At 38.7% G+C, this 14,645-nt stretch overlaps 2 protein-coding genes across 2 annotated transcripts; both read left to right on the forward strand.

Moving 5' to 3' along the window:
• Positions 1-1,314: 1,314 nt before the first annotated feature.
• Positions 1,315-7,897, forward strand: LOC309488858 (olfactory receptor 1E16-like; the record flags this gene model as incomplete). Its single annotated transcript, XM_082157274.1, has 2 exons — positions 1,315-2,288; positions 7,588-7,897. The coding sequence occupies 2 exons, from the start codon at positions 1,315-1,317 to the stop codon at positions 7,895-7,897; spliced, it is 1,284 nt and encodes a 427-aa protein (XP_082013400.1).
• A 4,351-nt stretch (positions 7,898-12,248) lies between these two features.
• On the forward strand, positions 12,249-13,238 carry LOC309488860 (olfactory receptor 1E16-like; the record flags this gene model as incomplete). The annotated part of the gene is made up of 1 exon (XM_082157283.1): positions 12,249-13,238. One exon carries the CDS (start codon positions 12,249-12,251, stop codon positions 13,236-13,238), a length of 990 nt encoding a protein of 329 aa, XP_082013409.1.
• Between the last annotated feature and the right edge of the window lie 1,407 nt (positions 13,239-14,645).

Consider the following 14,645-nt stretch of genomic DNA (forward strand, 5'->3'; position numbering starts at 1 on the left):
TAGTAAACATACCGTTGTTTGAAAACAACATATTTTGTCATCCTTGCTGCAAGCTTACAAGAGCGATAATATCATTAAATGTGAAGGGGGGCCCTAAAATATTTTCTTGGGGAAAAGGGGGTCTCAGACAAAAAAAGGTTGGGAACCCCTGGCCTAAAGGTTAGAGAATTGGACTTGTAACCTGAAGGTTGTGTGTGTGTGTGTGTGTGTGTGTGTGTGTGTGTGTGTGTGTGTGTGTGTGTGTGTGTGTGTGTGTGTGTGTGTGTGTGTGTGTGTGTGTGTGTGTGTGTGTGTGTGTGTGTGTGTGTGTGTGTGTGTGTGTGTGTGTGTGTGTGTGTGTGTGTGTGTGTGTGTGTGTGTGTGTGTACTACCTTGGATGGGTTAAATGAAGGGGATTCAGGAAACAAAAACAGATTGATCTGCATTAATTTACTTTCCCCTTGTTTTTTTCACCACCTGCTGGTGACATTTGAAGGTGTAGATGAAAAGAGTAAATAAAAAGATATATTAGGGGATATTTTTAAATGATTAATTTATGTTTGATTCCCACTTTTTCCCCATCTATGTTAATGTGTGTGACGCAAACACAAGCACTCAAAGGCAATGAGCACCAAAGGTCAGCCCAGTTTCACAACACCAAATAATTCAAAACATGATCCTTCATGACGTGTTGGACCCTACAGGCTTTAATGCTGATTCTACGCCTATAAAACAATGAAACCACACGCATCTGCACTGATCACTGAGAAACGTGACACACTGAGCCAGGAATATTCTAAGCAGATGTCACATAACTTAACAGGAATAATCAAGGTAAACATGTGATCAGCTGAAATACAAACCAAAATTACATTTAGATTATTGCAAAGCCGAATAATTTAACAACACGTTTTTAATCAGTAACAACAGGTATCATTTATTAACATTATTAATATAACTTACTGAAATTATATGTATGAAATACGTTTTTATCATTTAGGCCTATATGAATTTTCTGCAAGTTAGCCATGTTATTTATATATATATATATATATATATATATATATATATATATATATATATATATATATGTATATATATATATATATATATATATATATATATATATATATATATATATATATATTTATTTATTTATTTATTTATATACTGCATTTTTAATATATATATATATAATATATATATATATATATATATATATATATATATATATATATATATATATATATATATATATATATATTGTTTTTCTTGGAAGTGCGAATAGTTGGTAATATTAGTGTGAAAAAGTTAAAGTTAACTGTATGTTTTAGTATGTTACAGGAAAATAAAACTGCAGCGTCTGTTGTAACCGAGTTTTTCATCGTGGGCTTCCCTGGACTTCAGCCCAAATACTACAGCCTGATGGCAGCACTTTTGTTCTGCATCTACATCGCTGTAATCACTGGAAACTCTCTCATTCTGGTCCTGTTTGTGACTGAACGCAGCCTCTTTAAGCCTATGTATATTATCATGCTGAGTTTGTCCTTGTCTGATATTGGTTTTTGCACAGTTGCTCTGCCAAAAGTCATTTCTCGCTACTGGTTTAATGACGGTTATATTACCTTCTACGTTTGTCTGTTTCAAAGGCAGCTGATTCACTATTTTGGGACCCTAAACTCTCTTATTATGATGATCATGGCTCTAGATCGGTACTTGGCGATCTGTTACCCACTAAGATACCCTGTTTTAATGACTAACCGCACTATGAGACTTTTAATAGGGCTTTCCTGGGTTACTGCAATGATTGCCCCAACCATCAGCTTAATGCAAACAGTGAAACTGCCATTCTGTGGGCCAAATATGATCGATCATTGCTTCTGTGATGGCACATCTATAAACCAGCTCGCCTGTGCAGATGTCAGCCTCACAAATTTAATTGCCTACATTGTAGCAATGTTTGTGCTTCTCGGGCCATTCTCTTTCATCATCTTTTCATATGTATGTATCCTGGTGTCTGTGCTTCGAATAGCAAATGCACAGGGTCGTATGAAAGCCTTTTCTACCTGTGCCACACAGCTGACTATCATTATTATCTTTTATGTGCCACGTTTCGTTGTTATCTCCAGTTCTAGCATCCCCAACAACACTCAGATAAACAGCAGTCAGAGGATCGCCCTGGTCATGTTCTACAGTCTGCTTCCACCACTAGTGAACCCCTTCATCTACTGCATCAGGATTAAAGAAGTCAGAAAGTTCTTTCTCAAATGGTGTGTCCAGAGAAACAGGATGAGTCTAAAAGTCCATAGGTTAACTATTTCTAAATGAGATCATCTGCCTATCCCTGTTCTGACACATTAAATTACATGCTTCTGACATTCACATTACATGCTGTTTATATGCATTTACAATATTTGTTAATCTAGTTATATATACATATACATATATACATATATATATATATGGTGGTTGAGGAGATTCCCCCCTTCTATGTAAAGCGCTTTGAGGTCTCAGAAAAAGCGCTATATAAATGTAACGAATTATTATTATTATTATTAGTTAGTTAGTTATAGTTAGTTAGCATAGGTCAGTTCAAAAGTTGATCCCAAATTTTTATACATTTTACTGTTAGACCACTGTATGAAGAATGTTTGGGTATAATATGTTACTTTATTTTGCTATCCTCACTTACATATATGAACTATAGTGTCCTGCACCCACTAGTAAAAAAATCTTTAAAAAATCATATCTGGTGTATGAATAATTTTTGGTTTGACATATTTATTTATTTATTTGTTTGTTTGTTTATATAACCATTTATCCAGTTCTTAATTATAAAAAAAATTTTTTTTGAATATTTGTAGCCTAGTTTAATTTATTACATTGCAGGTATATTTATAACTGTAAACTGAAATATATTTCAATGATAAATAAATCACAAATTTTCTACCAAATATACATGCAGCCTGACTGCAGTTTTTGTTGTTTCATTAGTTTACTATTAATAATGTTCAAGTATTTTATTTATGCATCGAAGATCATGGTTACAAATGATTTTACCTGTTTTCATTCAAATTTCTCATAAATTAAAAGTACATGCCAGCTAAAATTGTGATCATTTACTCAATTCTTAGTCAAAACATTGCTATTATAAGTCACAATCGCTTCATATACCACAGATTCTGTAGTTAAATGTGTGTGTATTAATGAATTCCAAACATTCGTAAATAGGGCGCACATTCATAAATAGCATAATCCCCACCCATGAGTTACAACTACGCAAATGACGTGTCCAGGAACGCTGTGGAGTCTTCTGGACTTCCTTCTCAGGTTTGGCATCAGTATTTTGCATAAATGATAAAGAGACTAATTGGCCATATGCCTAACAATAAATATTGAATTATTGTGTGTCCACTAACGCATTTTTAGCCAGCTAAAAATGCCAGGTGCTCTTCTGCAAATGGCCAGCTGGTGGCGCTTAAAAGCTTAGATACTTTGGAATATAGATACTCTGAATATAAAAATGCAGTAACCAGCAATATTAACTTCTCCATTGTTGTTCAGTCGTTGTAAAAGTAGGATGATTGGTCGGTGTAGTATTTGTCCCGCCCCTCCCCCACTGTGAAAGTGAAAGTGAAAGTGAAAGTGACAGCCAAGTATGGTAACCCATACTTGGAATTTGACCTCTGCATTTATCCCATCCAAGTTCATGCACACACATTAGGAGCAGAGTAGTGAGTAGTTAACACACACACACTGCAAACGTGGATACACACACCACAGCCTTTGTGTGGCGCCCGGGGAGCGCTAAGGGGTTAGGTGCCTTGCTCAAGGGCACCTCAGTCATTTCCCACCGGTTCTGGAATCGAACCAGCAACCTTTGGGTTACCAGTACTCCCTAACCACTAGGCCATGACTGCCCCACTGTGATAGGAAGGCTGGGTAAAAAGTGACAGTGACAGTAAAAAACGAACAAAAAAAAAACACAGGGCAAATCAACTTGGGAAATATTATTATGGTACATAGTAATAGTTTCAGTTTGCCTAAAATAGAACATCCAAATTGTGTTCATTTTCGTGAATCCGAACATTTACGTCAGAACGGCTTTAGGAACGATTTACACAAAAATTCGTTCTGCTCATGTTTCATGAATGAGGCCCAATGACTCAAAATTGTATGAATTCAAGAATCAAAATTCTAATGATGTGACCAAACCAACTGTAAATGATACAAGTCAGTTCAGAGTGCCAAAATTGACTCTTAATGTTGCACTAAATGTTGATACCAACAATGGATGGAAACAATACAGGAGGGAGAAGAGGAAGAATACGTGTGAGAGGTGGTGAACAAGGAGGATGAGGACAAGAAAGAGTAAGGTGTGTAGAAAGTTGTCAAGGCTGGATCGGCACACCAGAGGGTTTTTCCTTATGCCTGGCAAGAGAACTTGCCTGTGATGTGGACAAAGTCTAGACGTGATGCTGGGGCAGAATGAATCTCTCACTGACTTTGATTTTGATTCACAGACTTTTGAGCGTACTGTAACATGCTTTTTTGTGGCTGGGCCCAAGCAAGCTCTATGATGTGAGGTCTGCTCCTTCATTGGACATTTTTAAATCTACTCTTAAATCGTTTTTTTTTTTTTTTTTGCTTTTGGAAACTTGTAATTGTCGTGTAGACTGGCGCTTTGGATCAATCTATATTGTGTTTAAATGTGCTTTAGAAATAAATGTTGTTGTTGTTGTTGTTTTCATTTAGAGTTCCCTTTCAGTCGGTCACGTTCGACGTTACGTCGCAATACCGACATCTTTGGGATCACTTCAGGGAGCCCCAATCACCGTGTTTCCAAACGAGCCAATGCACATTGGCATGCAAGACTTGCATCAAGCGCGGGTATGAATGTGAAAGCGGATGCACGCACCTTTGCTTTTCGCTTTGGAACCGGGCGGTTGTACGGTTCCTGCTCTACAATCTTATCTGAGAGATTTGAAATTGAAACTTCAAAAAAGAAGAAAACGAGTCTGCTTCTTCAGGAGAACGCCTCTTAAAAGCTGGTGTTGGATTTACAGCGCAGACATCGCTGGCTGCGATCTCACAGAGAGCTGACAAACAGCTGTTTTCACAGCTCTCCAGAACGTTGTGCCTTCAAAGCATGTGCTGATTAAATCAGCTGATAGAGATTTAATCGCTTAACCCTCTGAGGTCGAGAAACGCGCCGATGCGTTTTGCTGGATTTTTTTCACATAGCAGCAACATAAAATTAAATTACTCCGTCATTTATGGTTATACAGAAAAAAGAAATATAAAAAAATAATCTGTGATATTTCTACTTTTGTATGTGTCCACTTACAATCAAATCAAAACATTGTGCTTTTGTAAAATAAAGAAAATAAACAGGGTGTGCGTTCTGCCTCTCCGTCGCTGTGAACTTTTTTTTCTTGAGCACGTCTATAAACTGAAACAAAACTCAGCGAATACTTCTCACACATTTATGAGCCATATACCTTTATACACATTTAAGTGTGTACTTTTAAATGATCGGATTCAAACTGAAAACAAATATTCTCTGTTTAAGTAATTTGTATAAAACCAACAGGATGTCCAGTATCTCAAACGCTTGCTAATTACTTTTTAATTCGACACGCCCACTCGCGCAAAAGAGATTCACATGCAAATCTCCACATGGGACGCGAACGCCCTCGTTACCTCAAACACAAAACACCAAAACACTTCACAAGTCTCTGCTTTTCGTCGAGTTTGGAAGACACGTCTGAGCTTACATTGGATTTATCTCAGAAGAAGAAGAACGCAATTTGAAGTCAAGAAAGATGTAAGGTAAAAATTCTTACTTATTAGTATATGGTATTGTTGCATAAACTTCACATTGCAGTTGAACTGTTGCTAGATATATGGTGAATATTATACTATTTAGACCCGTGTTTCCTGTTAAATACTGTTTGTGGATATCTGCTCAAACATAGATATGTATAACCATAATGTTTAATATTTTGGAGCGCGATGGCGTTTGAATGTATCATATTTTGGAGCGCGCTGTGGGTTTGAGTATCATATTTTGGAGCGCGCTGTGGGTTTTAATGTATCATATTTTGGAGCGCGATTGCGTTTGAAAGGAAAAATGCACCAAACATTAGGCTTTATGTTTTTACTATTATCTCATTTCATATCATCATAACGAATGGAAACATTTGAAGTAACATATGATAATCAATATATTTTTCTCTAGCGTAGTTGTTCTTGAAATCTTTTGGAAGATTTAATTTATTGTTATTATTATTTTATGCAGCACTGCGTAGCCTATGCCTACAAGGCACAACAAACCTGGTGTTCATTATATATTGTTGTGTGTGTGTGTATTCTGTGAATTTTAAAAAGAAATTTTAACCAGAAAAATCTAAAATCTATTCCCAAAATCGTGCAGCCCTATAGTTTCTCTTGATATCAGTATGTTCAGTTTTTTCTTTTTCTTTTTTCTTTCAGGGACCAGATGCAACTGAGTCCTGCTGACTTCAACATTCACATGAGTCTCTGTACATGAACATGGTAAAGTGAAAATCAAACACCTTGGAAATGAAAGGTATGTACAATGTTTTTAGGAATGGCACAAAGGTCTCTGTCTTTGGATCATTGTTTTCAATGTGCTCTTTTGTCATTTGTATTTTTGGATTGTGTTGTGTTGTAAATAAATCCAAACAATCTAAAAGCCATTCTTTTTTAAATCTCCTCATTCTTTGTGCAAGGTTGCTCTGAATGACAGGGCCTGATCGCTCCTAATAGGGCAGTTAGGGGAGTGTCTTTGTCTTTCTCAGGTGTTAAAAGCTTACATATTAATGAGATGATCACGCCTCTTCGCATATGGCTTTGTCACACAAAACACGTCTTAGAAATTTTAAATCAATATATTGTCTTATCTGAATGAGCAGTCAGGGTGATTTTCACATAGTTTTGGAGCAAATATTCTAGGCTATGTCATACAATTTTCAAAAGTCTTGTGAAGAAATAATCAGTATGGGTTTCATGGCCTTATTTCAGTGGGAATTTTTTTTTGTATTTTCACAAACCACGCATAAATGTCATTATCTCAAAACTACAAACTTTTACATACATGCTGCTGATATATTATTGTAGCAGAGTTTGTGCTAAATACAGTGTAATTAGACTTTAGCCATGAAAATGTCACTAGTAACAGAAAAAAACACAAATGTCAGAGCATGTCAGAACACCTCCAGGGCCCAGAAAACAGCTCAGACCTCAGAGGGTTAATCTCATTGATTCTTCAATGAGAATGTGAGTGCTCACATCAGGCTTGCACTTCCGTCCTGTTTGTGTAGCCGCGGCATCCCCTGTTCGCTTCGGCACCAGAGAGAGCAGTTTCCTGAAAGAGCATACACGGTTTGACACTGTGTCTTTTTCAAAATGTCATTCAATCCGTGTTTCTGGATGCGGTAGTTTCCTATCCTCATTTGACGGCTACGGTCACTGTTTCACATGCCTGGGCTTAGGCATGCTGAGACTGCATTAGTGGGTGGTTCATGTTCTCTCATGAGAGCATGACCACGTCAGCATGTTGTTCGTCTCACCTTTCTCTTAAAGGCTTGAGCTGCTCAGCGTGCCGTGTGCCGTCAAGCTGCCGGCTGACAGTGACTGTCGAGACTCAAGTGCCTCAAACGAAGTGGATTCCCCTCACCTATACCGCGATCTAGGTGACCTGAGGATTACAGTAAGGGCTTCCCTGCCCGGTAACCAATCCCTGTGGGCCACTCCTGTGCTTCGGGCAGAGATCGCAGTCCTACTAGCAAAGGACACGATAGAGCCGGTCCCTCCAGTCGATATAAAGACAGGGTTCTACAGCTTCATTGTACCCAAGAAAGGCGGTGGGTTACGGCAAATCTTGGACCTGTGAGTCTTGAATAGGTCCCTACACAGGCTGCCGTTCAAGATGCATCCGTCCCCAAGATTGGTTTGCAGCGATCGACCTGACCGTTCCTACGCTTTGCGTTCAAGGGACGGGCATATCACCCTTCGGGCTGTCCCAGTCGCTCCGTGTCTTCACGAAAGTCGCAGAGGCGGCCATTGCTCCCAGAAGAGAGTGTGGTGTTCGTATCCTCAACTATCTCAACGTCTGGCTAATACTGGCCCAGTTGAGAGAGCAGTTGTGCGAACACAGGGACATGGTGCTCAGTAGGGTTGTAACTTTATACCAGTATGGCGGTTTATCACAATATTGACATGTACGATTATCATATCGTGAACATTTGCTCATCCACGGTTGATGTGTGGATATGGATTTGCTCATCCATACCGTATGCTGTGAAACCGTGATATTTTCTGAGACGATTATCATACCATGAAAATCTCAGACCATTACAACCCTAGTGCTCAGTCACCTCAGCCAGTTGGGGCTTCAGGTCAATTGGGAAAAGAGCAAACTCTCTACCCAGTGCAGAGTTTCTCTTTCCTCAGTATGGAGTTGGACTCGGTCAACCTAACAGGACGCCTTCAAACGCAAAACAGCGGCCCCACTTAAACTTTTTCAGAGGCTCCTGGGGCACATGGCATCCACAGCCCCAGTGACGCCGCTCGGAATGCTTCATATGAAGCCACTTCAGCACTGGTTTCACGACCGAGTACCGAGATGGGCGTGGCAGTACGGCTCGTACTGGGTTTCCATTACCCGGCTATGTCCCCAAACCTTTAGCCCGTGGTAAGACCCTTCTTTTCTACGAGCAGGAGTTCCCCTAGAACAAGTGTCCAGGCATGCTGTGGTCTTCACAGATGCCTCTGCCACCGGCTGGGGGGCCACGTACAACGGGCATGTAGTTTCAGGTCTGTGGACGGGGCCTCAACTTCATTGGCACATTAACTACCTTGAGTTGTTAGCCGTACGTCTTGCGCTGGACCGCCTCAAATCGCCGCTACTACGCATGCTTGTACTGGTCCGTATGGACAGCCCTGTGGCCGCAGCATACATCTCCCGCCGCATGTCACAACTCACCCACCATCTCCTCCTATGGAGTCAGAAGCATCTTAATGCCACTCATGTTCCGGGCCTGCTCAGTCGTGCAGCTGACGAGCTCTCACAACCGCACAGGTATGTGCCCAAGGTTCCTACAACTCCCTTCCAGGACCAGGTAGTGAACCTGCAAGCACTGCCCCCGGAGGAGGTAGACCCACCCCTGGCTTTTCTCTGTTCCGTTCATGCCCTGCGCCTATACGTGGACAAAACGCAAAGCCTCAGGACCTCAGGATGTGGCTTCCGCAGCGTATACCACGCTTTCCCAGTGTTATCCAAGAGTCTTACTGAATGGGTCATGCAGAACAGCAGTATGAATTCACTACGTACTGTAGGTCTTCCGCCCCAGAATATTGGGTGTCTGAGAGACTTACGTAAGGTGCTGGATGTGGCAGCAAACATGGCAAATTTCCAAGGGATCCCAAATATGTTGGTGACGGCGACGTTACGTCCTGCACGGCCGAACACCACTCACTCCTCAGCATAAAACAAAGGTGCATGCTAGGGGTGGGCGATATAGCCTCAAAATGATATCACGATATTTCAAGAATATTTGCGATAATGATATTTATGACGATATAAATGTTTTTAAGAGTTTACACAACACAAGGAAGCTTGATTTCAATCTTTGAATTAAATTGAAAAAAGTAGCAAAAAATATATACAAAATAATAAAGATACAAATTAAGAGAAAAGTTTTTGGGTAGGTCTAAAGGCGGCCGCACACCGGACGCGCAGCTCAGCGCCGCGTCGCGCCACGTCTAGGACAACTGTCACCTGAAAATCCGATAACATCAGCAATTTTCTGATTTCTGTAAATAAATATAAAACTAAATGTATATTGCAGCACAGGGTGAAGTCCGTATATACATTAACTACGATTTGAGACACACACATGTAAATTTAATATAAAACTATGTAAATGGCGCTCTGTGGCGCGGCAGGATTTTGAACACGGTCCTGAGCCGCCGCGGACAGACGCCGAAAGGCGCCGCCGGTGTGTGTACTCTCATAGAGAATAGTGTGTTCGAATTTAAAAGACGTGGCGCTGCGCGGCGCGCCGCCGAGCTGCGCGTCCGGTGTGCGACCCCCTTAACACTATTCAGAAATACTACAGAAACTGAATAAGGTAATCAAATGTAAAATAACACTACTCCTGAGTCCTGACTAAATTAAATACATAGGCTATTAATTCTGATTCCTTACAATGAAAGCTATCTTTTGTTGTTTTGACGACAACATTAATGACAGACACATATGGCTGCTGTCACTTTTAGAGCTAGTGCCCGGATCCATTACTGTTTTACTGTCTGTCACACTGTCACGCGCGTTTTATGGTTATTTCAGACATAACCGACTGTTTACGAATATACTGACCATGACCGGAATTTTTACACAATTTTGCGTGTTTTTTCCCCCGTTAAAGCGATATAATCTGCGAAAAATAACTTTTGTTACTCGCGAGCTGTTTGTGAGACGGCTTTACTGTATGTATGCACGCAGAGTAAACATCTCTCAGAGAGCGCGCGCGAGTACTGAATAGTTTAAAATCGCAAATGTTTAAACTGATAAGACTTGAAAAGAAGTGAAAATTATAAACTTTAGTTACGATGCAAGTGACAAAAGACAATTCCGTCATGTCCTGACTGCTAAACACAAGAGGAGTGTGGTATTGACGCTTGACTTGTGCAACCCATTTTGAGAGCGAGAGAGAGAAGACGCGGCACCACTGAACACTCACGCGGTTGGTAAAATCAATGTTTGCGGGGGAATTTCCTGCATTATAAGTGGTAGACCTGCGGGAATTATTCAAATACTATTGAAGTAGCTCCTTTTTAGATACTAAATCGTCATTGGAGGCTGACTTGCTGCTCTCACGCTCAGACAGGTGTTGTTATTGTGCGTGCTAGGGAACGTAATGCGCCATACGTCATTGCGTTGCTATATCAGTGATATCGCGATATGACACTTTTTTATCATGTAAAAATTTATACCGGTATTATCGTGGACGGTATCATATGGCACACCCCTAGTGCATGCATCCGCTTCCGTGTTTATACCATTGTTGCGAGGCGAAGCGCGAGATGCAAATATGAATTGGCTCGTTTTGTATACACTCGGAGGTGAATGGGGCTTCCTGAAGTGATTCCAAATACGTCAGTGATACGATACGGTGTTACATACGTAACAGAGACGTTTTTTAACCTTTTTGGCTTTTGCAGTTAGGTTACTGTATTTCCACAGTTTGCAAGTGCTGAATATACAGACATTGAATAGACCTACTACAGTTTTTCTCGATTGCCAACACACTATAACTGGTTCAGTTGGCCCAATTTCCCACACCATTCAATAATTTTTAGAAACAAAGGCATTAGTCAAAATGTTTAACACATTTCACCTGTTTTCTCAATGTTTTCTGCAAAACTCTACACAAAACTGCCCTCATTTTGCACAGGTTTAACCATGTTCTAATTCAGAAAACACAAACACATAATATAATTACCTCAAGTGTCACACTGTGAACTGAAATAGCACACATTTATCCATGTGTAAACATTAAGAGGAACCAAGCCAAACTTCATTCCATAGTTATCTTCTAGCAAAACACATTCCCCACTCCCTAAACCCCAAAGGTCAGCCCAGTTTCACAACATCAAATTATTCAAAATATGATCCTTCATGACGTGTTGGACCCAACAGGCTTTAACACGGATTCTACGCCTATAAAACAATGAAACCACACGCATCTGCACTGATCACTGAGAAACGTGACACACTGAGCCAGGAATATTCTTAGCAGATGTCACATAACTCAACAGAGGTATAATCAAGGTAATCATGTGATCAGCTGAAATACAAACCAAAATAACATTTAGATTTTTGCAAATATTTGAATTCAAAGAATGTTTAAATAACTTAAAGAAAATTAATTCATCTAAATGAATAACTAAATAATGTTATATAATGAATGTATATTTTACGTTGTTTTATGAAAAACAATATTTATAAATTATATATTTTATACAGTAATTTACAATAATTTATAATTTCATAAGTACATTTTATTAAAATAATTTTATATTATCATTATTATATTGTATTTTTAAATGTTGCCAAGAATAATTTTAACTTCAAGAAAATATAAAAAAACAAATCAAAGCCATTTTTACAAGGTATGTCATGTGTAAAAGGCAGATACATTTGGTTCTTTTGTAAACAGATGTTAACTGTATGTTTTAGTATGTCACAGGCAAACGAAACCGCAGCGTCTGTTGTAACCGAGTTTTTCATCGTGGGCTTCCCTGGACTTCTTCCCAAATACTACAGCCTGATGGCAGCACTTTTGTTCTGCATCTACATCGCAGTAATCACTGGAAACTCTCTCATTGTGGTCCTGTTTGTGACTGAACGCAGCCTCTTTAAGCCTATGTATATTATCATGCTGAGTTTGTCCTTGTCTGATATTGGTTTTTGCACAGTTGCTCTGCCAAAAGTCATTTCTCGCTACTGGTTTAATGACGGTTATATTACCTTCTACGTTTGTCTGTTTCAAAGGCAGCTGATTCACTATTTTGGGACCCTAAACTCTCTTATTATGATGATCATGGCTCTAGATCGGTACTTGGCGATCTGTTACCCACTAAGATACCTTGTTTTAATGACTAACCGCACTATGAGACTTTTAATAGGGCTTTCCTGGGTTACTGCAATGATTGCCCCAACCATCAGCTCAATGCAAACAGTGAAACTGCCATTCTGTGGGCCAAATATGATCGCTCATTGCTTCTGTGACTCTGGGTCTATGAACCAGCTCGCCTGTGCTAATGTCAGCCAACCGAACCTCATTTCCTATGGTGTAGCAATGTTTGTGCTTCTTGTGCCATTCTCTTTCATCATCTTTTCATATGTATGTATCCTGGTGTCTGTGCTTCGAATAGCAAACTCACAGGGTCGTATGAAAGCCTTTTCTACCTGTGCCACACAGCTGACTATCATTATTATCTATTATGTGCCACGTTTCGTTGTTTACTCCAGTTCTAACATCCCGAGCATTCAGATAAACAGCAGTCAGAGGATTGCCCTGGTCATGTTCTACAGTCTGCTTCCACCACTAGTGAACCCCTTCATCTACTGCATCAGGATCAAAGAAATCAGACAGTTCTTTCTCAAATGGTGTGTCCAGAGAAACAGGATGAGTCTAAAAGTCCGTAGGTTAACTATTTCTAAATGAGATCATCTGCCTATCCCTGTTCTGATGTATCACATTACATGCTGTTTATATGTATTTACAATATTTGTTATTAATATAGTTAGTATAGTTGTATATATAACTATATTAACAAATATCGTAAATGCATTTAAACAGCATATAATGTGATACATCAGAACAGGAAATGGGAAATAATATATATTATATATTATATATATAATCCAAATATAAATGAAAGTCAAAAGCACATTTTTAGTACATAGTCATACCTGGAAACAAATCCTGTTCAAATAGGCTATATGGGCCATTCTACAGAATTGGTTCAAAGTTAGAGTTGGAAACATCTTGAATTTTTTTTTCTTTTTCCACAAATTTTTTATACATGCAAATTTTATAATATCCAAGGTAAACATTTCTAATAATTGTGCAGTTAATTCTCATATTGTATTTTCAGAAAGTTTTGGAATATATCCTCTCCCCAAATTTGTCACTAATAAAAAACAATAATAAATAATTTAATGAGAAGGCTTATATTGACCTATTAAGATTTTTTTTTACATCTACATTGTAAATATATTTTTGGCTTTTTTATTAAAAAGTGCTCACATGTAAGTCAACAACAATTAAAATTTTAACAATATTTCAAGTGTAATCTTTCTTTTTTAAAAGTATACATTTTATCATACATATTTCAAAGTTAAGGATTCATTAGTTTGATATAGCCTACATTGGAGCAAACACTATAATAACAAGTTGATGAGTTTATTTTTGAGAAAACATACTATATATTTAACATATGAGCAGAAACTGGCGAACAAAAGCTTTTTTAATGTGTCAGTAGTCTATTTTACAGTAAAAACTTTATAATCTATCCAAAACTAGTCAACAAAAAGTTGTCTTTCATATTTCGTCTGTAATATAGTAAACAACAGTGCGCATCTGTGCCGTTAATTCATCACACACAGACGCTCGATTGAAATTTAAACAATCTTTTTGCCGTTTACAGACACTATTCCATATCGCGATTAGAACAAAGCACTTTAGAATAAAAAACGTACTATTCACAATCCTCAGCTGGATCCGTTGCTCCTCAAAATGAATCTAATCCAGCACTTCTGAGGTAAATTTCCCAGGATTATTCCTCACAGCCTCGCAAGATGACATAAAGTACATTAATCTGATTAAACTTGATGTGTTTTATCGAGCTGATGTGGGCGTTGACATGTTTGCATGTATTGTCTCAGATCATTTGCGTTTGAATAGCGCACGCTCTCCGTTGGAGTGTTCACATTAACATTTGAATTAGATAATTTAAAAGTACACACTTAAATGATTATAAAGATATATAGCTTATGCCTGGGTGAATAGTATTTGCTGAGTTTTATTTAAGTTTAGAGACGTGCTCCAGAAAAAGAGTTCACAGAGACG

This window comes from Leuciscus leuciscus (genome assembly GCF_965113295.1).
Source record: "Leuciscus leuciscus genome assembly, chromosome: 24".
Lineage (NCBI taxonomy): Eukaryota > Metazoa > Chordata > Actinopteri > Cypriniformes > Leuciscidae > Leuciscus > Leuciscus leuciscus.